At 45.2% G+C, this 26843-nt stretch overlaps 1 protein-coding gene across 3 annotated transcripts in view; it reads right to left on the reverse strand.

Moving 5' to 3' along the window:
• The window catches only part of USP42 (ubiquitin specific peptidase 42), an 84118-nt gene that overhangs the window by 47079 nt on the left and 10196 nt on the right, over nt 1-26843 (reverse strand). For all 3 annotated transcript variants that reach the window (XM_088451855.1, XM_088451857.1, XM_088451856.1), the window contains 2 exons: nt 7460-7527; nt 141-211 (listed from right to left, as the gene is read on the reverse strand). In XM_088451855.1, the coding sequence (XP_088307981.1) occupies nt 141-211; nt 7460-7527 (139 nt within the window). The remainder of the gene's footprint in view (nt 1-140; nt 212-7459; nt 7528-26843) is intronic.

The raw sequence follows: 26843 nt of genomic DNA on the forward strand, positions 1-26843 counted from the left end.
TGTATTCATGCTACTCTTAAAATAAACATCTATTTTAATGCAATTAAGAAATAGCCGTATTAAATTCGAAATCAAAGTCACTGCACAGTATAGTGATTTAATAGCATAGCAGTTTGATTATCTGTGTAGTTACATTTTACCTTTATCTCAAGTGGGATATCAAGATATTCATCATAAGTGTCTGAAACAGCTTTACAGTTTAGACATTTCACTGCAGAAAAAAAGAAAAAACAACATTATATGCATTTCAAATGCCACAACAGTTACTAGATGAATATAAATTCAAAGAGCTCTCTATGAATTATAAAAAGGAGATTTATGTTCTTACCTAGTTAAATCCTTTTCTTCGGAATCAATAGGGGACACAGGCATAGATCATGGGGTATAGGATGGAGTAGAGGTCACAGGTCCAAACACCAAAAAAACATTAAAAGGAGGACTGGAAGCAGAGTAAAAACCCTGCAAGCCAGGTGTGTCAGGGTGGTCAGCCTGTGTCCCCTATGGATTTAATAATTAAGAACATGAATCTTTTCTTCTACATGCTATAAAAGGGACACAGGCATAGAGCATAGGATGTCCTAAAACTATCCCCCTAAGGGAGAAACGTGCCGGAGTTGCACTGAGAACCCTTTGGCCAAAAACCAGTGTCTACACTAGCGAAAGTGTCAAATGAATAGAACTTGAGAAACGTATGTGTGGAGGACCACGGCACCACCCGACCAAGCCGCTCAGCAGAGAAAATCCGGCGAGTTGGCCAAGAAGTACCCACCCATCTGGAGGAAAGAGCAGTCACCACAGACGGGACAGGAAGGTCGGCCACAGCTGAAGCGAGACAGAAAGTCAAACAGAGCCATCTGGCCAAAGTCAGTTTTGTAGCCGGCAGCCCTGGTTGTGGAATTCATAGTGGACTAAGAGGAGTCCATCTTACGGAGATCCCACATATATCCGGAGAGCCCTAACAACATCCAAAAGAGACCTGCACTGGTTAACAAGCAGGTGCATGAAAAGCAGGGACCATGATTTCCTGGTTAATGCGAAACCGAGAAACTACCGTGGTCCGAGTGAAAGACCAGAAACGGGAAGTGATAGGACAACACGCCCAAATATGATACTCGCTGGGCCGACGCAAAAGCCAGTAGGAAGACTGTCTTCAACGAAGCCAATGAATATCTACAGAGCCAAAAGGCTCAAAGGGCGATTACTGAAGAGCCCGAAACACCAAAGACAAGTTCCAAGGAGCCAGTGGAACAAAGAATGTACTTACGTGAAGGAGAGTCCGTACGCCAGGCATCGGAGCAATCTGGCTCTGAAAGAGAACTGAAAGCGTGAAAACCTGCACTTTCAAAGAAGAGAAGCCAGAATGTGAGAGAGTGGCCAATTGGGGACAACCAGAATTACTGTGCCACCCTCCCACTGCACTGTACGGAAGACCTGCGGAGTCCACTAGATCGGAGGGAAGAAGTACAAGAGATTGAACTCCCACCAGACCACCAAGGCGTCTACCAGAAAGGCTCCTGGATCTCTGGTGCAGGAGCAGAACTTTGGTAGCATGTGGTTGTGCAGAGATGCCATCAAGTCTCTACCCGGCAACCGCCCGCAAAGAACTGGGAGCCGAAAAGGAATCTGGATAAAGCGCCCATTCACTTAAGTGGATGTCCTGGTGGCTGAGGAAGTCCACTTCCCATTTCTGGACTCCAGGGATGAAGACTGCAGACAGAGCCGGTAGATAGCACTGTGCCCAGAAGAGAATGCGACTCACCTCCTTCATGGCGCAGTGACAGAGTGCCGTTCTGATTGTTTATGGAGGCGATGGCAGCTGCGTTGTCGGATTCTACCTGGACCGAATGATGTTGGAGTAGCGGTCTAGCCAGGAAGAGAGCTCTGAAGGCTGCTCGAAGTTCAAGAATGTTGATAGGCAGCTGGCTCTCGGAAACCACCCACCGACCCTGGCAGGTCTGTTGACAGATTACTAGCCCCCAACCATGAAGTCTAGCGTGGTGGTGGAGGACCCAGTACTGAATCCCCAAAGGGGATGGCCCTCGTCTCAGTGGGACACCTGGACCACAAGAGGGAGAGCTGAACCACCTGGGAGAGGATGATTGCTTGTGTTGTGAGCTGCCAATGAAACCTGTTCCACCGGGACAGAACCTCCATCTGAAAAGGCCGGGAGTGAAACTGGGCATATTCCGCCATGTCGAAGGTGGAGACAAGCGAGCCCAGGATCTGCTTGAAAGAATGTATTGACACTCAGCGATGACTTGCAAATTTTGGCATGTAGGTCCCAAAGCTTTTCTGGTGGGAAGAAGCCTCAAAAACCCTAAACTCTCAAATCCAGCAAGACCCCTAGATGGTACATCTCCTGCGACAGTCAAGGAGGATTTATTCCAATTGATGATCCCTCCGTGGGACTGGAGATTTGAGAAGGATGTGTTCCCGGAAAATGTCCAAAGACCTGGCAAGGATCATAAGTTCGTCTAGATAAGGTAGAATCCTGAAACACCTGCAACGTGAGCTATGAGTTTCGTGAAGACCCGAGGAGCTGTGGAAAGACCAAGCGGCAATGCCCGAAATTGGAATGCTCCTCCCGGAGCGCAATCCTAGAGAAAGCTCTGGTGACTGAGCCGGAGAGGAACATGCAAATAAGCATCCTGTTTTCAAGGAAGCCCTGAAATTCCCCGGAACATGGGGGACTGGAGCACGTACTCTGGAGGCCAGGAGGGAGAGAATAGACTCCCTCAGTTCTTCTGCTTTGTCTGAATCCAACACAAAGACGGTGAAAAAAAATTGGTTTGGAGGTCGCATCTCAAAGGCTAAGATGTAGTCCAGGTAGACAGCATCTTGCACCCAGGCATCCGAGCGACGGAGAACAGCAGGTGGAGGCCCATCCCGTCAAGCGGCAGGTGTATAAGTAGGCTTGGTGGTAGGACAAGTGGTACACCAGGGCTGTTTAGATCGGGGCTTGACACCCTTGGAAGAGTAAACCTGAGACCTCAAGAAAGTCTGGCCATTGGTCTTTCCCTGCGGTGAAAATTAGAAGTTTGCAATCTAGGGGCTGCCACAGAAGAGAGGAAGGCAGTCTTGGATGCCGCCACCGCAACTAAAATCTTGTCCAAATCAGGACTCCAGAGAATGCCTCCTGAATAGGGAAGAGCCATTTAGGGTAGGGATGGGTAATAAGCGGCCCCCCAGCTGTTGTAGAACTACACATCCCAGCAGTTTTGCAATTTGACAAAAGCATGCTGGAATGTGTAGTTAAATAACAGATGGATGGCCGCTTATTGCCCACCCCTGCTCTAGGGCCTTCTTAATAACTGAATCAGCACACCAGGAACAAAGCCAGAGTGCTCGCCTAGCAGCTACAGAGGAGGTTAAGACACCAGTATCTATTGCGGCCTCTCCTAAATAAGAGCCCGCCTTCTAATGTGCTCTGCTAAAACCAATAGCTCATTCCCGTGGGTAACCAAACTGAGGCCCTCCTGAAGGGCACCTTTCTTACAGTCGATGGCTTTAGCGACCCAAGCGGAAGCCAGGGAAGGACGTGTGATAGCGCCTGCATGAGTATAGATCCCTTGAGGGAAGATTCCAACTTCCTATCCATCGAATCCCAAGAGGATGCTGTATTTGGAATAGGAAGGGTAGTGTTCTTGACTAGGCCACCGACGTAGGGGGTCGGTGGTGCTCACAGCAGTCTCAAACAGTGCCTGCTCCTGCAGGGCACCAAACCAAAACTGGCCTGCCTGGGGCGGGGGAGCTGGGACTCCAGGGGAAAAAAAAAGAAAAAAAAAAAAGCTTAAATAGTTGGTGCCCGGACTCCTCTACTCCAGGCTATACCCCATGATCTATGCCAGTTTCCACTATGGGAATTATTTTTTTTTGCCTTTTTGAAGAATTACATTTTAAACATTGCATCCACAATGGCTAATTGGTTTGATTATAGGACATGATAAAAGGTGTAAAATGACTGTGTAAGGAGGGGGTAGAGCATATTGAGATGTGACGGGCAACAGGCGGTCATTCAAGCCTTCACTTGCAGCTGCCTGCTCGTTCCTCTCTCAATTGTATCATATATTATGTTTGTGTCAATGGCATATACACTGGTGCTGCTCCGGTTTATGAAAAGTGAATAACCCCTGTGCTGCCTAAAAGAAAGTTAGCAGAGCTCCACAATACCTGCTTAAAATCAAAATATAAAATAAAAGAATTCCTTGGTGCATAAAGAGTTAAATATTAAACCAAATGTGTACGAACGAAGATCAAAATAAAATGTTTTAAACAAAAACAATTATGAATAAGATACTAAAATATTCATTGCATGAATTGGTATATTGCAGGATACTTGAGTACTATAGCCTATATAAGAAAATACATTGAAAACACAAATATAAAAAGTAACAATTTAGTACCTTAATGGTTATAAAGTAAATAATAAGCTTGTCTGGTAAGGTGCAGTCGGGTGTCTGGCTGGCTACTGTAGGTAATATTGTCTTTTGCCAGCTTGTTTGGTATTTATGAAAAGAAATAACAGGCGCTGTGAGGGAGATTGGTTCAATCACCAATATGCGGTAGCTGTGCGAAGGTAGCCAACACAAGAAACAACTTCGAAAAAAACACCAGCACTCCGATATGGTGATAATTGATAAAACATAGTATGTAACTATATATAGATGACAATTTATTGAACGTCACGTAATAACACATAATAACCATAAATTATAGCCATTTAAAACCAAACATAAAATACTAAAAAATTGTGGCCACAGTAATATTGGGTATAGCTCACAACGATGCTGTTAAACACCTCTCACCACTGTATATGAAATGTAAATAAAAAGCTTGTAATGCTGTACTCCAAGTTTTTAATGTTGCAGAATGCCTGCTGCTGTTAAAGTATCAGCCTCGTGGCTGATACTCTCACATGAAAAGGCAGTAATGTGGTTAATATAGATAAGAGTTGCCGTAATGGCCCCATTAAGCAAGTTACATCTGCTTCACCATTTGTCTGCGCCCCTGAAGCTTGGGACCTTTTCTCCTCCGTGAGACAAACTAGCACCCGCTGTATTGGGCTGGAAGCTGCCGATGGCATTACCAGTGCAGAGGTCACAGGCGGGTCTGATGAATTCAGTGCAGCCGTCGGAGCTCCGTCACTTATGCAGCGGTAATAGGATGCTTCAACCGCGGGTCTCCCAGTACGGCAGCGCTAGCAGTGTAAGATGCTAACAGCAATAAGGAGGATTCCTCCGTGCAGCAGATAGAGTGTCTGTAACTCAATACTTTGTGGTCAATAATTCTCGATACAAAGTAAAACTTCCTTGTACCAATCCAAGCAGCAAACCAGTGGCGAGAAGAGCTTGGCACTACTCCTGATGCCTTTCTTCCGTCCAGCAGATTTTTTCAAAGGAAATGAGTGTATGCTGGGAATCATTCTTCATCAGTATATATACCCGTACAAATGGTTCTATTGAATTAACACACGTTCTCAACATGATCACCATACATATAGTGTTCAAATTTAAACATTAAAAATCATTAAACTTGCGGTTAGGATTTAAGGATACCAATTTCCAAAATAATCATAAAATCTTAATTTAAAAAAGAGGATTTTTTTCAAATTTAGTTATTTTGTATTTATGAATGTCAGTATTAGACGGCTTATTGTGGTGTAGCGTTTTACGTGGTATAATTCACGCATCTTGCCTTTGGCAAGGTTCACTTACTTTGTGAGAATTAAGCTTGTTGCTATTCTTTCCCGTTGCCCAATTACCAATTCTGGTCTATCACTCAGCCTTGTGGGGTTAGTCTATCGGAGTCACTGCATACTGCAAGCGTGCAGTGAGCTGAACCTTCCCTTTCAGTGTACGACTGGTCCTCTGATGGGTGGGCGTGTATAACTGTATAACCAATGAGTGTCTCCCAATTAGGATTCAGGATGTGGTTATGCTCTGTGAGATCCCTTTTTATAGGTAATCAACCGGTAGTCATAGCAATGTGTTTTGTCCAACATCTATAGTAACCACTTCTTTAATTTCTCCACTTGCTAAGTAGCTAGTGACCATGCAAGGAGTATACATTTATTACAGTATATATAGCTTGCTTGTTATATAGAGCACAGTATATTGGCATTTGGATTCTGATTCTTAAATTATATAAATATTATATATATTTATTATATATAGTGGTGTTTTGCCTGATCCTTAGGTAAAGTGAGATAATGTGAAAATATGTCTCAATCAAGATGTATATTTATGAAAAAGGTGCCTAGATAAAAGTATGTTGAGGCCCACTGGTGTTCGAGTGTTCAGATTATATATCCAATTAACTTCTTCTCTGGATATTTATGCAGTTTTATCTACTCCTCTTCATGAGGTTTTTAGATTTTCATTGACAATGAATTTTAGAACAGATGGGCATTGTTTCTGAAATGTGCTGGTACACTATGTGGTTCCAATACATTTTTTTTATATTTCAGCAAAAAAAAAAAAAAAATGGATTGGAACCCCTTAGTGTACCAGCATATTTCAAAACACTTCACAATGAAGATCTATAAGTTCTAAAATTCATTGGCATTGAAAAAATAAAAAAAGTATAGGAGAAGCACATTGGTGACATGCCCACAAACCCACCCAGCAGAAGATGTGAAACCCGGAAGGGAAGACCTCGCCCAGCTCACTGCACACTTGCAGTATGGAGCGGCTCCCATAGATGGACCCCACTAGCTGAGCGACAGGCCAGACTGGAAAGAGCGGACAACGGGGAAGAACAGCAATGAGCTTTCGGTTTACAAAAAGTACACAAACGCACTTCACTAAAGGCAAGCTGTCTGAATTATACCAGCGTAAAGCGCTACACCACAATAAGCCTAATACTGACATTCCCAAATAGCAATCAAGCTAGCAAAAAAACAGACAATAGGCAGCAGTAACCCGGATGCAACATACCAGACAGTCTTGTATTATTTACTTTATAACCATTGAGGTTATAGATTGTTACTTTGTATGTGTGTTTTTTTGTTTAATGTGGCATTATTTTATGAATACGAGGATATAGTACTCAAAACTATCCTGCAATTTACCAATTCATGCATAAATATTTTATTGTATCTTATTCAAAATAAATTGTATTTATTTAAAACATTCAGATCGTAACACTTAACCCTTTATAAGACAAGGAATTCTTTTGTTTTATAAATGTTTGCCGATGGGGGTCTCTTTCATTGATTAAATGTATTAATTTAGGTTCTTATTAAGATTAAGAGCAATGTGTGGCCCTTTTGAAGGATAGATGGACCCTGAAGTGGATCAATTTGCCTGTCACTGGAATTGGGGGGTGGGGGGATATTAGGGGGGGGGGGGGGCGTCGTTTAAAAAAAAAAAAAAGTTTAAATTGCAATCTAAAAGTAACAAGTCAGTATCTTTAGATTATTGAGAGCCCCGGACATTACATACACAATCTTTGTACTTACCTCGAGAACGCAGACAGCCTCCAAATATTTGATGTATAAAAGTTGTTGTTTGAGCACGTCTGTCTGAGCTGAAACAAAGGAACACTTATCTGTAAGACTATCTGCTTCACACTTTATAACAATTCATAAATACCTTATTAAAAACTTCTCAGAAAAAAGCAACAGATACAGCATACCCAGTTTGCAACTGCAGCGTGTGACTCACGTAATACTTTATGTTATACAGAGACAAAGGCAACTGCAGCTGTGTCTGCCAAACAATGATCCCCATGTGCAATCAATAAACAGTATGTCCTCAGGCTGTTGCCTGTGCACAGTTATGAAGCTATATCATGCAGAGCAAACAAGACACTCCCTTAGAAAATTGGAAGAACTTATTACAGCTCTCTAAAGTGTAGCAGCTCAAAATCTGGTCTGCTCTCTTCTAGACCTTTAGGTCAATGTGTGGTACCGATGGGGCTTGAACGGTACCCTACATGGACTACACACCAATTGGTTCGCTTTCTATGGGTTGCAAGCATGTGATGCCTAATCTTTCAATTTATTACCAGTTATTTATATAGCGCACACACAGAGAATATATGGCCACACACATCAGTCCCTGCCCCAGTGGAGCTTACAATCTATATTCCCTACCACATGCACACACACGGGTTAATTTTTTTGGGAGCCAATTAACCTACCTGCATATTTTGGGGAATGTGGGAGGAAACCGGAGTACCAAGAGGAAACCCACGAAAGCAGAGTGAGAATATGCAAACTCCATATAGTTAGGGCCAAAGTGGGAAATTAACCCACAACCTCAGTACTGTGAGGCAGTAATCCTAACCATTACACCATCTGTGCTGCCACATTATGCCCAAATGGCTATTTAGCTCGCCCCCACAAAGCACCATACTTATTTTGCAATGGCCTTTTAACTATTTGATAATAGTTTTCTCCTTTAGAGACTTGTCTGAAAGGCTGTGTTTGTCTTGCAGGTCTACAACACCAATTAATCTTTAGCCCCAATTTGTCATGGGTACAGGTGGATCACAAATCATTGTCTTATCTAAGCAAAACTCTATTGTACATAATCTGACCTGCTTACCTCAAGCACAACAACTTCTTAACACTATCTTTTTGTGTGTATGTAATCCCTTAGCCTGTGTTCTGCTAACAATCTATAAAATGTACATAAATGCACTAGTGGAATTAATTCTGGACACTTAGGAAATTTTACGTTTAGTCATTATTTTGACATTATAATCACTTATAATTTATATTTCAATCGAAGTATGTGCGAGTATAATCATTACTATTTATTTTTAAATTGTCATTTGTCAAATTTCCAGTGAAAAATTCAGTAAAAGTACAGTTTTACAGGTATGCTTTTATTATGGTAAAAAAATATGCAATTTCAGAATACACAAAATTATTTAATTGGATATCCTCTGTTTTTAAGAACAGCTACGATTCGTCGAGGCATCGAGTGAACCAGACGTCCCAGATCTTCAGGTGAAATCACGTGGTACCAGGCCTGGATTACGGCTTCGATCAGCTCTCTCTTGTGACACCATCACTTTAAGCCTTTACCAAAGATTTTCTATCGGATTTAAATCCGGACTATTTCCTGGTCAAGGCAAGACAGTGATTTGCTGATCACCGAACCACTCCATGGAACTGTTGGCGGTGTGGCATGGCGCTCCATCCTGCTGAAAGATACACTTCCATGGGTCAATTTCGAACAAATCCTTGATTGTGGGCAACATTATAGCCTCCAGCATTGCTTCTTGATACTTTTTGGCATTGATCTTGCCATCGACAGCCAAACGTCCCACACCATGGCTGGCCATGCTGCCCCACACCATCACACTCACTGGGTGCATCATAGTTGCCATAGTTCCCTCGCGCAAAAGATCTTCCCCAGGCAAACGGCGAACAAATTTCACTCCATTACTCCCGAAGATGCTGATTTTGTTCTCATCGCTCCAGATAATCTTGTCCCAGTCTTCTTCTGTCCACTCATTGTGTGCCAGAGCCCAATCTTTAAGTTTCGGCCTCTGTTTCCGGTTTAGATACGGCTTCTTTCTCGGGGTCCTAGCTCGCAAACCATTGTCACAAAGTTTTTTTCGTATGGTTCAGTCACAAACTTGGACACCAGATATTTTCATTATGTTGTTGATGGCTTTTGCAGACCTTCGACAGTTCTGCAGGACAAGGCGACAGATTCTGTGCTCATCTTGTTTTGTAAGCATGGGCTTTCTCCCAGTTCTTGGGGCTGATTTAGTCAATCCACTGCTCGCAACCCTTATGCAGAGTTTTCTTACACCTGACTTGATTGCCCCACTCCCCAACCTCTTCGCAATTTCTTTGTATACCGTTCCTCACGAAGCGTCATGGCTTTGCCTCTCTTCTCAGGCGACCAGTCAAAACATTTCAAGGTATTCAGAGCCATTTTAGTGGTTATTCACACTTTGACCAGAGCAGCAACTAGCTTTGAGGATTGATTGTAAAGGCTGCCAGTCTGGATGAATTGAGTGCTGAACAAAGCACATGAACCTGCATGGATGCTGTGTGGGACCTGCTCCCGGATCCTGTCAGCATGCTGCCTGCTATGACTGGCGACAGCCTGCATCTTTACCACTGGCAGTGGCTGGCAAGTATAAAACAAAAATTTCTCTCTCTCTTTGCTTTCTCCCACTCTCTCTCTCCACCCCTTCTCTCTGTTTCCACTCTCTCTGACAAATCATGTTAAAATATAAAGTAGAAACATCATAGATTAAAATAATAACATTAAAGTATTGATTTGGTATAGCAGAATATGAATTTTCTGCATAAATATCAAATAAAACATTTTTTTATTAAAAGTGTCCAGAATTAATTTCACTACTGTAAACCCATATACGAACATTATGTAGCAGAGTTGGTACTTGTACACGGTCATGCGCTGCTGTTGTTGTGCCGGAAGAAGCCCTGGCAGCCAGTCACTACCTACGGTGACCATATCAGCCACCACCACCCAATACCGTGGAATCTATTCTATGGGAGGCGCAAGACAAGACACCAGGAATGGAGATGGTTCGCTCTAAGTGCCTGCTACGTTCAAAGGAATTTTTGCACTCTGCATTAAATCAGTTTCTGAATCCATCTTTGGGACAGAGACACCCATGGAGAGTAGAGGGCCATCTACACCCCCATCCCAGTCACAATCATAAAATGGGGCATCACCACCAACACACGCATCACATTACCAATGACTAGGCTACAGCAATGTGCACTAACGTCTGCTCCCACCACAGCCACAAACCCTCCCCGCGTCTCAGATCAACCCACAGGCCATTCACTCACTACCAATCACAGCACACACACCCTTCTCTCCTGCCCACTGTCTCCAATCAGAATTCTCCATCACACCAGGTTTAAAAGAAGCACAGGATCCAAGGAAAGTTCCACATCTTTGAAAGCGGCTGCAAGAGTAAATGTGTTAGCTGACACCACTGCTAGCTGCGAGTCTATTTTGCTAAGATTTAGCAGCAGGAGCAAGGAGGAAGAATACCTACTCCACTTGTCAAACAGGGTTTCTTCACCTTCCAGCACGGTCGGAGATGCCAAGTCCAGCTGGGCACCACCCTTGTGCAAAGAGCAGACCTAGATCTGCAATAGCAGACTACTTCCTTGCTAGGAAGTATGCACTATTAGTGCTCATGAAAGAAAGAAAAAAAAAATAAAAAAAAATGAAGAGGACCGGCGCTGGGGCCCCCGATGTAGTAGATCCGGGCGAAGTGGAAGGGGCAATGGCTATGTTGCCTGAAGTGTAGGAGATTGGAGTACCAAGAGTGAGGCGGCCAATTCGGAGTTAAAGAATGACCGCGTCCCTTCCTTCTTGATACGCTTCAGAACCCTGGGAAGAAGTGGAAAGAGGAACACAAGGCGAAACCACCATGGAATGGGCAATGCATATACGGCCAGAGCAGTAAAAGGGAAACCTGGTGATTGAGTCTGGACGCCATAAGGTCGACATCGAGGCTCCCCCACCATAGCTCCTGAAAAATGTTTAGATGAAGAGACCATTCGCCCAGGTGTGGGTCCTGCCTCTCCTATTCTTGATCTCGGGAAGGAACCCTGCCGAAAGTGCGGGAACGTGACGCTCCGCCCAACAAAGAATGCAGGCCATCTCCTTCATTGCCAAGCTTCTCTTGGTACCCCCCTGGCGAATCACGTGGGCGACTGCCGTTGAGTCATCTGACAGAACCCTGACTTGTTGCCCGTGGAGGAGAGGACCTGTTGCAGTCAGAGAATGGAAAATTGCCCGGCGTTCCATTACGTTGATGGGAAAACCTGGCTTCCCACTGAGACCATCTCTCCTAGAATTGATGTGGAAGGACCACCGCATCCCAGCCTCGCAGACTGGAGTCTGTTACCAAGGTCCAGTCCCAAACCACAAATGGCCAACACACCTGCAAATGCCTGGGAATCAGCCTTCAGAGAAGGGAACCGCGAGTCCTATGGGAGAGCTGATTAATCTTGGACATGTGGAGAGAAGAACAGCCCCTACTTGGAGAGAATGTTCCACTGCAGCACCCACGCTGGAGTGGAACATGCTGAAGGGAACTGCCTCGAAGCACGTGACCATCCTTCTCAAGAGGCAAATGCAAAGGTGGATAGAAACAAACCATTTTCTAAACACCAGCCGCACCATGGATTGAATCGCCACATTTGTTTCCTGAGGCAAGATGATCAGCTGAAGAGTCATATTGAACAACATCCCTAGGAACAGAAGCCTCTTAGATGGTGTATTAGTTAAAGATGATGATCCACCCCTGATATAAGAGTGTCTTGGGAGTCAGGAAGACATGACATCTGAGCAGTTCCACCGATGGAGCCTTGATGAGGCCATTCAGATAGGGAATGAACTTGACCCCCAGGGTTTGGAGATGTGCTATCATCACTGCCATCACCATGGTGAAGTCACGTGGGGCTGAGGAAAGGTCGAACAGCAAGGTTCTGAATTGAAAAATTACAGAATCAAAAACACCTGGTGAGGTTCCCAAATTTGGATGTGTAGATAGGTATCTCGAATGTCCAAGGACACGAGAAATTCCCTTGCCTCCATGTTTGCAATCGCAGATCTCAAAGACTCCATCTTGAAGTGGAAGGCCCTCAAATGCAGATACATGGATTTTAGATTCAAAATTGGTCGGACTCATTCGCCCGGCTTCGGAACCAGAAAGAGATTGGAGTGGCCTATGAGCCCATTGGTGTGCCGGTACCGGAACAATCACCTCTGAACCAAGCAAGTGGTACAATCGCCTGCTCCAGAGCCTGCCTTTTTTGGGACGATGCTGAAAAAAAAAAAAAAATCTCTATGAAGGAAGGGACTGAAATGCAATCTTTTAGCGTACCAGTAAAAAAATTGCGGACCGAAACATTTAAACAAGTCTGAAACCAAACTCTGCTGAACCTAAGTATATGGGCTCCCACCATAGGCTCTCCAATGTGGTGAGTCTATGCTGAAGGCTTTTCCTGTTGCTTGAGGTCCGGACGGCATGCAGGAAAGGCAACCCAGAGACTTTCTTCCCCTGGAAGGGGCAGACTGTATCCCGAGTTTTGAACAAAACCTAGGGGAGGTTCGAAAGGATGGGCCTGAATGTGAACGCTTCGAGGCAGAGGATCAAGGAGGAAGAAAATAAATTTTTCTTCCTTCCAAGGCAATAATTTTGTGCAGGTCTGGCCCAAAAAGGGCTTCCCACGGGGAATGGAAGAGCTTCCAAAACAGGATTCTTATTCTGTGTCCACTTGCCAGGACCGTAGCCATAGAGCCAGATAGGCTGCTACCACAGAAGCAGATACCTTTGAAACAACCTGGGATGCAACCAAGACCGCCTCTCCAATATATGTAGCAGATTCCTTAAATTGCTCCACTAAAGGGATAAGATACACCCCTGGGGAAGAGACCTTCTAATAACTGCTCAGCCCACTTTTGAACCGCTTTGTTAACCCAAGCTGACACTAGAATTGGGCAAAGGTAGAACTCAGCCACAATGTACATAGACCTCAGCATAGCTTACAACTTCCGGTCTTAGCTATCACAAAGAGAATAAGCGCTTCTCCGATAACCTGAGAATTGAAAAATGTACAACAGAAGCAGAATCCCACTTAGCCCTTTTCCCAAAGGGAAGAAGGAATAAAAGAGAAAAACCTCAGACAGCTGGAACCTCAGATTATGCTGCTTCCAAGCGGCTGATACAAGATCTTCCAACTGCGGGGGAAGAAGGGAAAGTCAACAACTGTTTCTTCTTGTTTTTGAAGAGCCAGCCGACCTGTCCGTCCATCTAGTGGACTAGTTCAGCGCCAGACCCTAAACCGAACAAAGGCCTTATGCCCGAAAGGGCCTCCACCAAGTGCGAAAACCTGGGTCGGTGCTTGACCAATAACTGGGGCCAACGAAGGAAACATCGAAGTAGGATCCTCCTGGAACACCGACGGATGAGTAGAACTCCAGTAGAACTCGGATGTCTAGAGGCTGATAATCGCTGGGATAAATCCTACACCGCACCTGCTAAGGTAGCCACCCGCGGTGGCTTATTAACCGGAGAGGGCACACTAGTCGGCGCCTGGACGGTAGAGACCACCTGGCAGGTGTCTCAGACTGTCCCCCGTTCCAACCTTGCATGGGAAAATCTTTTATTACATTTAGCACATGCAAAAACCTTTTGAACAATGCAGCCCTCATCAGAGGTGGGTGCCACAGAGTTATCCTACCCAGACATTTAGATACAAGGAAGGAGAGCAGAGGCAGAGAGCAAACAGAAGTGTGAAAATATATTTTGGTTAACACCTCTTCCTTACGGAAGACCTTCTCCCTGTATAGCTTGCTATACTGGTTAGCTAAAACAAGATTTTGGTACTTACCGATAAATCCCTTTCTCAGATTCCACAGGGGACCCTGGAGTCTCAGTACAGTGGGGTATAGATGTGGGATAACTGGGAGCTGGCATTTTAATAAATCTGAATAGTAGCTAGCTCCTCCCCCTCTGTACCCCCCTACAGGTCAGTCTTAAGAAACTGCCCGAGGAGAGCTGGAAAATAGAATAGAGGAGAAGAGAAGCTAGAACATACATGAACAAATAAGCAAATAAATCAAGCAGACCTTGAAGAGAAACGACTGTCCAAACCAAGAAGAACAACAAATAATGCAGGTGGAACAGCGCCGGGTCGGCGTCCAGTGCTCCCTGTGGAATAGGAGAAAGGGATTTATCGGTAAGTACCAAAATCCTGTTTTCTCCTTCAACCACTAGGGGACACTAGAGTCTCAGTACAGTGGGGACATCCCAGAGCTCACATCCCGGGCGGGAGTGCTGAGAACCCTGCAAAACCGCATGGCCATACTGTGAAGCAGATGCCATAAACGTGTCAAAACGGTAAAACTTTGCAAAAGTATGCCGGCCTGACCAAGTGGCCGCCCAACAAAGCTAGGTCAGGGAAACACCGCGGGCAGCCGCCCACAAAGGACCCACCGAGCACGTAGAATGCGCGGTGATTGAAGTAGGAGGTTGTTTTCATGCAGCCAGATAGGCAAATCCATCTAGAAATAGTTGCCTTAGAAGCTGGCCAGCCTGGACGCGCCATATCATAATCGAGCAAACAGCGTTATCAGACTTCCGGAGGGATGCAGTCCTATCAACATAAATCCGAAGAGCCCGAACAACGTCTAGGGATCTGGAAGCCGAAGAATAGTCTTTAAACACCGGAACCACAATCGGTTGGTTGATGTGAAACGCACTACCTTAGGCAAAAAAGATAACTGTGTACGTAGCTCCGCCCCATCCTCATGAAAATTGAGGTAAGGTGGACAACAAGAAAGCGCCCCTAGCTCCGACACACGCCTAGCAGAGGCGAGCGCCAAAAGGAGAACCACTTTCCATGATAAAAAATGTAATTCCACAGTCTGTAAAGGTTCAAATAGGGAAGACCAAATCCCATGGGGCCGTTGGAGGTACAAACGGCGGTTGTAACCTGACAACCCCTTGCAGAAATGTTTGGACATCCGGCAATAATGCTAGTTTCTTCTGAAAGAAAATCGACAGAGCCGATATTTGAACCTTCAAGAGATCCCAGAAGAAGACCTGCTGATAAACCAGCCTGTAGAAAAAGAAGCAGCCTGGCTAAGTTAAATTCTGATGGTGGCGCACCCTTGCGTTCACACCAAGAGACATACGCCTTCCATATACGAAGATAATGCTTTGAGGTAACTTACTTTCTAACCCTTAACACAATAAGAAAGGGTATCCCTTCCAGGGTGGTTCCTACTAAGATAGCCCTTTCAACAGCCACGCCGTCAAAAGAAGCAGCTTTAAGTCCTGATAGATAAACGGACCCTGTTGCAGTAGATCTTCTTGCAGAGGAAGAGGCCACAGGTCGTCTATCAGTAGAAGACGTAGGTAGGAATACCACGCCCGTCTGGGCCAGTCTGGAGCCACCAACACAACCTTTACCCTTTCTCGTTTGATTTTTTGAAGCAGACGAGGAAGAAGTGGGAGTGGTGGAAACAGGTAAACAAACTGAAACCGCCAAGGAGTTGTTAGAGCATCCATTGCCACCGCCTGTGGATCTGTTGACCATGAGCAGTAAAGTGGCAGTTGATGGTTCAACCTCGACATCTACCTGAGGGAGACCCCAACGCTGAATCAGTTGTTGAAAGACCTCTGGTTTGAGCATCCATTCTCCCGGATGAATGTCTTGTCGACTGAGGTAGTCGGCCTCCCAATTTTCTATCCCTGGAATGAAAATTGCTGTTATCACTACAGCAAATTCCTCTGTCCAGAGCAGAATGCGGCTTACCTCCTGCATGGCGGACCGACTCTTGATGCTAACTTGTCTGTTGATGTACGCCACAGCCGTGGCGTTGTCGGACTGCACTCTGATGGCACGGCCCTTCAACAGAGGATGTGCTACCTGAAGAGCATAGAACACGCCGCTTAGCTCCAGAATGTTTATGGGCAGTACCGCCTCCAGTCGAGTCCAGCAGCCCTGAAAGTGTCTTCCCTGAGTCACTGCCCCCCATCCTCTCAGAATGGCGTCTGTGGTGAGGAGAATCCATTCCCACATTGCAAACCGCCAATAGGTGAGAGGAATTCAGCCTCCAAAGGAGAGATGTTAGAGTCCTGGGTGACAGTGAACTCGCTGGTGAAGAAAAAAGTAGGACCCTGACCACCGAGAGAGAAGGTCCAGTTGGAATGGACGGGCATGGAACCTCCCGTATTGGATGAACTCGAAGGTCGCAACCATCTTCCCCAGAAGGCGAATACACAGGTGTACTGACACTCTGCGATGACGCGGTATCAATCGCACCATGTGTTGGATGGAGGTGACCTTTTCCTGCGGAAGAAATACCCTCTGCTCGGTGTCCAAAATCATCCCTAGGAAAGGCAGATGCTGAGCAGGCTGTAGATGAGATTTTTGGTAATTCAGGATCCATCCGTGTTGTTACAGAAGACTGTTACCCGGATGTTCTGCAGTAGTTGAGTGACTGACTGAGCCTTGAGAAGCAGGTCGTCCAAGTATGGGACGATAGCAACCCCTTGAATCCGAAGAAGGGCCATCATTACTGCCATGACCTTCGTGAACACTCTTGGTGCTGATGAAAGACAGAAAGGTAAGGCCTGAAATTGAAAAGGAGAGGCCCGCACTGTGAACCAAAGGAATGCCTTATGAGGAAGCCAAATGGGTATGTGGAGATAGGCATCCTTTATGCCCAAGGATACGAGAAACTCGTCCCTCTTGAGCCCTGCAATGACAGACTGCAGGGACTCCATTTTGAACTTGAAAGTCCGCAAATAAGGATTGAGATGTTTCAAGTTCAGAATGGGTCTCATTGAGCCGTCTGGCTTGGGAACTACAAACAAGCTGGAAAAAAGCATTAACCCTGCTGATGGATAGGGACATGCACTATTACTCGAGAAGACAGTAGCTTTTCTATTGCTTCCTGTATTACAACCCGTTTGTCCGCTGATGCCAACAAACCGGTTGCGAAAAAACGAGGAGGTGGTTGGATCTGAAAATTCAACTTCGACCCCTGAATAATGATGTCCCGGACCTACGCGTCCTGGCAAGACTTTATCCAAACTTCTTTGAAATTGCGAAGGCGAGCTCCCAGTGGCTCTACCCCTGCCTCTGGAACCATGGGAGATAGCGGGAGCTCCTCTGCCATGACCCCTGAATCTCCCTGGGATATGAAAGGACGGTTCAGCAAATGGTTTACTAGGAGGAGGAGCAGCAGATGGGAGATAAGTGGCCACCTGTGGCTTATCCAGTTGCGTGCCAAACAAAGCTTCCCTTGTGAATGGAAGCGCTTCCACGGCTCTCTTAGATTCCGCATCCGCCTGCCATTGTCTCAGCCACAGGGCTCTGCGGGCTGAGACAGCCAAAGCCGAGGATCTAGAGGAAAGACTACAAATATCTTTTGAAGCCCCGCCAAAAAGAAGCAGACTCTGCAACCTGTTCCGCTAGAGGAACCAGATCCTCCGCCGGAGCACCAGTCTTAAGGCCCTCAGCAAGCTGCGCAACCGATGCTTCCACCGCCTTGTTGACCCAACAGCTAATGCGGGTCGAAGGGACACCCCCGCTATAGTGTACATAGACTTTAAGGTAGTTTCTACCTTCCTGTCAGAAGACTCCTTTAAAGAAACTGCTCCTGGAACAGGGAGCACAGTCTTTTTAGACAGACGTGACACTGAAGGGTCCACTGAAGGAGGTGTTTTGCATAATTTCCTGTTCTCTGCAGGAAAGGGATAGTAGGATAAAAGTTCACATGAGATCTGAAACTTTATCTGGGTGTTTCCACGCTGAGGTAAGGATCTCATCCAATTCCTCAGACAATGGAAAGGAGGCTGCTAGTCTTTGTTTCTTATTAAAGATAGACGGCCTAACTTCCACAGGGTCCATGCCCTCAACTTATAACACCTGGCGTATAGCTGCAATCAGCGCCTCTACACCCTGAGATACAGGCTCCGCTTCCTCTGGCGTCTGTTCCCTATAGGGTCCTGTACCTCCCCTTCCTCTGTATCAGGCATGTAATCCTCTTCCGGATCATCCCACATAAGGGGATTCGGTATTCTCCTAGCAAGGACACTAGAGGACGATACCACGGGAGGAACCTTAGCTGACATAACCCTTGTGAGCCCTTCTACAGACCTGGCTAAAGACCGCGCCCAGTCTAGTTCAGAGAAGGCAGACCTCTGAGATCTTTCAACCTCTCTCTCCCTGCGAGAAGCTTCAAGCTCTGCAGACATTTGAGACATGACTGATTTAATTTGATCAGCCCAAATAGGGTGTTGTGGGGACGCTGCAGTCTGTTTAAGAAACACACTTTTCACACAACAGGGAACTGGATGATGGTCCCTGTGTAAACTTCTCTGCACAATTCTTACAGGAGAAAGCTTTTTGTGCAGCCTTAGACCCCTTTGAAGGCAGGTTACCAATTCACTGTTCACACACACACACACACAGAAAAGGTAGTGATACACACAAACACACACACACACAGACTGTTTAGAAAGAAGAGATTAAGGGCATAGAGGGAGATTATGCTATTAACCCAGCCCAACCAGCGTTTATTCAGAGACCAGCGCTGTGTAACAAAATATAATGTGATGTAATCGCTGTGTAAACACAGTCTAACCTGCTCTTCACAAGTCTAACCCCACTGTGCAGTCACGTCTCTCTTCTGCGTCTGTCAGCAGCCTGTATGTCTTCTAAAATGGCCACAGCCTCCTTCTGGGAGCACTGGGGCAGCTGGAAGGCAGGAGCAGAACTGTGTGTTAGGCTCCGTCCCCTCGTTCTGGCACCTTTCAGCGCTGTATCAGTTGCTGCTTTTTAATGCCCACCTGTCATTTTCTCCTGGCCACCCAGCTACTTAGGCTGCCAGGAGTCACTAAACTTCTTGCTGCCAAATGCTGCCAGCGGTGGGCTAAGCTAATGGGGGACCGCAGCGACTGCCGCATGCAGCACGTCTCGGTACCCCCCCAGAGACAATGGTCTCTATAGTTGAAGACCCCAGCGGACGCCGCAAGCAGCGGCGGTGAGGTCTCCCCGGCAGCTCCAACGAAGCAGACAGGCAGGTGGAAGTGAGCTGCCTGCCTGATCCTTGATTTTTAGCAGAGAGCTCTTTGTATGTGACCAGCTCCCTTGGCACAAAATTAAGACTAGCCTGTAGGGGGTATAGAGGGGGAGGAGCTAGCTACTATTCAGATTTATTAAAGTGCCAGCTCCCGGATCCCACATCTGTACCCCACTGTACAGAGACTCCAGTGTCCCCTAGTGGATGAAGGAGAAAAATGCCCCGCTGTGCAGGCTAACCAGATAAACAGACAAGCACACAGCAAAAGCCTAACCAGCCCTAGACTGCCCTACAAACTCACAGAACCTCCAGGTATGAGAGGAGGAGGAGCCAGTATCAGCCACAGGACGCAGGAGAGAAGTGATGCAGCATCTCTCTGAAGTGTAGAAGCCTGCTGTAACTCCTGGAAGTGGCCTTCCTGCTACTGTTCTGCTGTGGTCTGTTGCTGTGAAGGGCAATCGTCTCTGAGGAAGCTGCTGGTGCGGGTGACCAGTATCTGCTACTGGGAAATGGCTGGCCCTGCAGTGTGAAGATGGCGGCTGCTGCATGTAGAAGCGCACGCTTAGGGAGGAAGATTTCCGCCGGAAACCAATGAGAGACCTCCACTAAAACGAAGTTTCCCAGTGCAGCCGCCGAGCGGCCAGGAGGTGCCCAGCTCCAACAGGCACTTAATATAAACTGAGGGTAAGGAGAGGTATAGAGGTGAATGAGCCACATCAAATTGTAGAAGATTTAAAGTGCCAGGCTCTGGTCACCACCATCTATACCCCAGTGTATATCTCCAGTGTCCCCCAGTGGATGAAGGAGAAAAATAGCTTATATCGCTATGTTTCCTCCCGTCTCATCAGTTAAAGTTCGTGACACAAACGCATTTTGCCAGATTTGCCATGAAAACTCAAGTCTGGCAAAATGTGCTTCGCCATTTTCTTAACCAGCCACCGCATACACTATGCCTGCTAATATTGAAATATAAATGTTTGTTTGCCTGAACTGAAAAGCACTAATTGAATATACGGAAATCCGAGGACGGAGCTTCCCTGAGCAATATATTACTGCTGATATGTTGGACACAAATGTAATACCCTAACCATTCGCTGCACTCTGATTATACTACTATAAATATTAATGAATTGATATTAACAGTCATATAGACCATTACCTTCAGGAGAGCTCATCAGTCAAAACAACAGTAGTGTTCCTACTAGTTCTTAATTCTGCCCAATTTCAAAAGTGCGGAATGCGCCCTGTCCTTTTGGCGGCGCCCCGCTAAAACAAGATGGTTTATACATATGATTCACGAATATAAACCATTTTCCAAACAAACTATGACTGATTAGAGAGGAGAGAGGAGGAACCAGTTAAATATAGGTGGCACAATTTAAATTTTTAAATCATGTTTAAAGGTCTGCACACATCTTTACTTATATATTTTTAACAAACATTCTCCACTTCTCCTGCAGCTCTCATATTCTCTTACACCCTCAGGCCCGGGGGTGGCCATGCTGGTGTTGTTAGGGTCCTTCTATTCTCCAGTCGCTCCTACCAACTCATACCCTCAGAGCACTCCCTGTCATTCTCTGCATTCAAGGTTCATGCTATTTGCCTCGTGCAACCTTTTCACCTTCGAGTAGCAGTAATTTATTGTCCTCCTGGCCCCATCTTCAAATTTCTTGATAACTTTGCTTCCTGGCTCCCCCACTTCCTGTAATCCTCCCTCATCTTAAGTGACTTCAATATCCCTATAGATGTCCCCACAGAATCCTCTGCCTCTAAACTCCTTACCCTCAACATCATCACTTGATCTCTCCCAATGGACCTGCTCACACTCCCATTTGAGTGGACACCTACTTGATCTAGTCTTCACTCCCCATTGTGATGTATCAGATTTCACCCATTCCCACTTTGACCATCATCTTCTCTTTTAACCTCTCACTCCTTCTCCACCACTGTCTCCCAAGGCCACTATCACTAAGCGTAACCTTGAGGCTACTGACATCGTATCCTTATCCGCTCTGCTAGACTCACTTCTCCCACCCTCATTGTCTCTCTCTCCTGCCCTTAACAAGCTGTTTCCCTATACAATTGTCTCCCTTACTTTTACTCGACTCTGGTGGTCACTACTCAACCTCCCAGATCCACACCTCAACTTTGGCATGCCAAACACACTAGATATCTGCAAAAGTGTCCACGAATTGCAGAGCAACAGTGGAGGAAATCACGCTTCAATGCACACTTCCTCTATTTCAAATGTATGCTCTCAACCTACAGTGCTGCCCTCGTACTTCAAGACCCTTATCTACTCCCAGTCATCTCTTCGCCACTTTTTTTTTAATCCAATAGTTTATTTTACAGAAAAATAAATAAAACTACATTACAAACTAGCATATACATGTACGGTCTCCTTATTAGGTTTTGTCTGAAAAACAGCTAAAAAAATAAATTTGCAAAGTACAGTTTAAGCATACAGTTTTAGGTACAATGTACAGTAGATACACATCAAAGGAAATTATATGGACTTAACATAGATAGGTATCTGCACAGCACAAATATAAATAAGAGGTACCAACAGTCAGAATATATGTATGGATCGATCAGATGCTCTCTGGCAGCTTTAGCAGACAAGCTATTTAATCATAGGCACGCGAATGTACATTCGGCCCTAAACATATAGATATTACCACATGTATCTTGACATATAGATTAACCAGGATTTACAGGGTACACAAATGCGCAGACAGACTCACATGGCACCATCCCCATGTATCCCAGGGACTCTCATCCTCCCTCCGTCCCGCACATATGATGAGTCCAGCCATCTACCCCAAATAAGATTAATTTTTTTCTAGCTAGATAAACAAATTTCTCATTTGTTCACTAATAACCATGCTCCTATTGTTGGACCCTCAGGGGCCATCCATGCTCTGGCTTTGCAGACTTTTCCAAGCATGCACAAATTAATAACATACTGTTTGGAATATTTATCTAGTTTATCCTCTTCAATTACAGACAATGTATACACTATGGGGGTTAGCACATTGCGGATACCAGGATATATACTATGAGGGTTGGTATTGTGGATACCAGTATACAAATTACTTCCTCCCAAAAGGTACTAATAATTGGGCAATCCCATAGTAGATGCCAAAAATTCCCTGCGTTCAGATTACACTTAGGACACCTTGAATCAGTTCTACAACCAATTTCGAACAAACGGTCTGGCGTTACCTGTGAATTAGAAACAATTGGATTGGTTGATATCCAATTGTTGTACTAGACACACACATGGGCTACCCAAAGCTTCATTTCAGTATTCCGTGGTCTAGTTCCCACTTTTGCTTAATAGGCGGTAGATCCGTACTATGATGCGCACGCAACATGGCTGAATATACCCTCTTCGCCACTTTTGACTCAGTTCTCTGCCCCTCCCACCCTTTTGACTTCCCCATGACATTGCCTCTCACTTCACATCTAATATTGACTTCATACACCAGGACATTACATCGAGCCAGACTCCCAGCACCTCATCCGATCCTTTTCCAGCCTACCCCTCTCCTTCAACTCTGACCTCTCTCCCCCCAGAATCTGGAGATGAAGTTAAGGCACTAATCAGGTCCTCCTGCCCTTCCACCTCCCCTCTAGACCATATTATCTCCCGCTTCCTCCCCAACCTCTCACCTGTTGCTTGTTTCCATCTTGCCCACCTCCTCAATCTCTCACTCATTAGGCACTGTACCCTCTGCAATCAAGCATGCCCTTGTCTCCCCCATTCTTAAAAAGAAAAAAAAAAAAAAAACACCCTTGATCCTAACACTTTCTCCAACTACAGCCCCATTTCTCTCCTCCCTTTTGCTTTCAAACTGAGCATATTGTCTACTACCGCCTTACTTTCCTCCCACTCACTTGACCCGGTTCAGTGTAGCTTCCGTTTTCTCCAGCCCACAGACCTGCCCTCACGAAATTCAGCAATAACTCCTTGTTGCCAAATTCAAGGGCCACTACTATCTGTTTATTCATCTCAACCTCTCAGCTGGTTTGGACACTGTGCGGACGACTCCTGCAAATCCTTCACTCCCTCGGTCTGCATGATACTGCCATCTCCTGGCTGTCCTACCTCTGACCATTCCATCACCTCTCAGGGCTGTACTCCACCCCCCAACTTCCACTACTGGTCGGTGACTCAAGGTTCTGTTCTTGGCCCTCTCCTATTCTCCCTCTATACGGTCCTCCTTAGGTGAGCTCATCAGCTATTTTGGTCTCTATTATAATTTCTATGCTGACGACACTCAGATCTATCTCTCCTCCTCTCTCTTGTATCTCCAACTGTCTCTGCTATTTCTTCCTGGATGTCCCATTAACATGTCTAAGTCTGAGCTGATTATATTCCTACCCTTACAAATAACCTCACTTCCCACAATTTCATTATCTATTGACAGCACAACAATCTCCCCTAGCCACAAGTGCGCTGTCATGGAGTTATCCATGACTCCTTACTCTCCCAGACCACACATCCAGTATCTCTCACAGTTCTGCCATCTCAATATCAGAAACCTCTCCAAGATCAGATCCGCTCTGACCCAGGAGGCAACTAAGACTCACATCCACTCACTGGTTATCTACAGATAGGACTACTGTAACCTCCTACTTTCTTGCCTCCCTCCCTCCCTCCCACAGCTCTCCACTCCAATCTGTCCTCAATGCTGCTGGTTGACTCATCTTCCTCTCCAAACTCGCTACATCTGTATCCCCTCTCCTACAAGCCCTACACTGGTTCCCATTCAAAACCCAATTCAAACTTCTCAAACTCACTTAGAAAAACCTGACCCAATACATTCCCATTTACATCTCTGACCTCATCTCCCCACCTTTGGAATCCACTACCCCTCTCCATCAGACTCTCCACTAATCTTATGAGCAGGGCCCTCTTCCCTTACCTATACGATCGTTTACTCCTAACTTCCCACAACGGCAGCTAACACCTGGTTGCTGACATCCTGCTGCTTGTGTTATGCAACAATGTTTAGAAACCATCTCCTTCATTGTTTTGTAGTGTTAACAGCTTTTTCTTATGAGCTCTTTTGTTTATGTACTTTGTAAGGTGCTGCAGAACCACCTGCGCCATATAAAAGGATAATTATAATAAATATTTCTTCTAAATTAGTATCTTTGAACTATAAATAATTTTTAATCCATACCCAAATAAAGATTTGTGTGTATAAATTCGTGAACATTATCTGCAGAGTGCACAACATCTATAAGCTTTTTTTTCTCCCTTTTTTGCTTTCTTCTTGTCTGGAGGAATATCTGTAGATTGGTTGTAGAGGTGGCACCCACCTGGCGCTGCAGTAGCCAAAGGAGGCCCTGCTGTGCGCGAATGCAGCCATGGTAATGATGCATCTGCTGCCGCTTGATCATAACTGCGTCACCTTACGTGTCTAGTCACCGCTCGCAAGTCTGGGGCGCAGACGTACTTGTCCGAATTACCTCTAGAGCTGGAAATGACAGTGCTGAGAGTGCGTTGTCCAATGTCTTGACTGCCTATTTCAGGGTTACTGGAGTCCAGAATATTCCTCACTAAAATGCTAGACGAGTTCCCAGTATCAGGTCACTCAATTGTCTAGTTTGTAGGGTTGAGTTTGCTTTCCCCTATTGGTCTATCCAAATATCAATCAGTATTTGTTTGGGCAACCAGTACTGTATGTTGCTATGGGAACGGTGGCTTGTGAGGCAAGGAGAAGTGGTGGAAACGGATAGTGTAAACAAAAACCAGTAGCTTGGGATACGGAGATTGTGGATGAGAAAAAAAAAAATATATATATATATATATATATATATATATATATATATATATATATATATATATATATATATAATATAACCAAAGGGCTAGAAGAGTCTAAAATTTCCGCAAATGAATGCCTGTTAATGGAACCGCCTCAAGGCAAGATACTGTCCTAACCAGCAACTGCATGCACTGGAGAACTGGCCCCTTTGTGCAAGACAAGTTAATTGTATCCATTGACAGGGATAAAGCAGTCAACCACAAATCAGAGTAAGCAGGGGTGCCCATTCCATATAGAGGGACAAGTAAATAAGCATCCCTGATGTCCATGGATACAAGAACTTTGTCTTGCTCGATAGCATTGATCAGCGTGGTGGACTCCATCCAGAACGTGTAGACACACACAGGTGTAAATTAAAGTATAGGAACTTTTGAATTGGACACAAAAACAAATCAGATTTCTGAACCAGGTGTCAAGGCCTTCAAAGTCCTTTGTATTGGCTCTTTGAGCAAAAGGTTCATTGCACCATAGTGATTGTAACTCTCCAACCCTACTGGCCTGGCAGAAGAAATTGCGACCAGTGACATTACCCTCAGTGTCATCCATTTCACGTGAAGCTTCTTGTATTGGTTCAAACAGGACGTCTATCTGAGGTCTCACTGACAAATTGTCTTCACCGATTTGAAAAAGAAAAAAAAAAATTGAATGATCAATTCTTCTGAGGCCAATTTGGTCTCCAACAAAACACTCACTGCTAATGATACTTGTACTATGAGTGTTGAAATCCAGCTTTAGATGGAGTTGTGTTACATTCACACACTGTAATAAATTTCTTCCAAACTGCATAACATACTACTAAAGAGCCTGTCTGCAAGAGTGTGTTGATTATTGGCTGATACTCCTTTATTCCTAAGTAGTTACAGTTCTATTTCCATGCCAATAAATGTATGGTGAAAGGCTGGAGCAATAAACCTGGAAGGAGAGATAGAGGCTGTGGCTCCTCCTGAAGTCGCTCTCAGATAAATGGGAACCAAGAAAGCCCGGCCAAAGTGGAAGGATTGCTACAATCGCTACTTTAAAAAAAAATCCATTCACTCCTTCTGTCACTGGGACATTAGGTCGATAGACTAATCTGAGCACTTCTTGTTTGATCTTCTACAAGTGGACAATATATTTAAACAATTTTTTTCACTCAGAAAATGAAGAACATCCTGATGTAGACGCCATTTCCCTGGAACAACCTGCCTTCAGCTCAGAGCTATTCAGCCACTGCATTCCCCTCCCATGCACCATGGGACGCTGATAGGGATTTTACGTTTCTTTTAGCCAAAAAGACAGCAGTTTTGTTACTTCCATCACATAGCTTTGCTTGTGGTGCCCAGCACTGTTCTGTTATCTGAGAATACTCATGTTGCTTCCCCAGTAACACTTGATGAAACTGTTGAACTATTTTCCATATGGTTTTCATTTCCAGTACATTTATGTAAAGTTTCTTCTCTTTTCA

The sequence above is a fragment of the Taudactylus pleione genome, unplaced genomic scaffold (genome assembly GCF_031769625.1).
Source record: "Taudactylus pleione unplaced genomic scaffold, aTauple2 ptg000032l, whole genome shotgun sequence".
Taxonomy (NCBI): domain Eukaryota; kingdom Metazoa; phylum Chordata; class Amphibia; order Anura; family Myobatrachidae; genus Taudactylus; species Taudactylus pleione.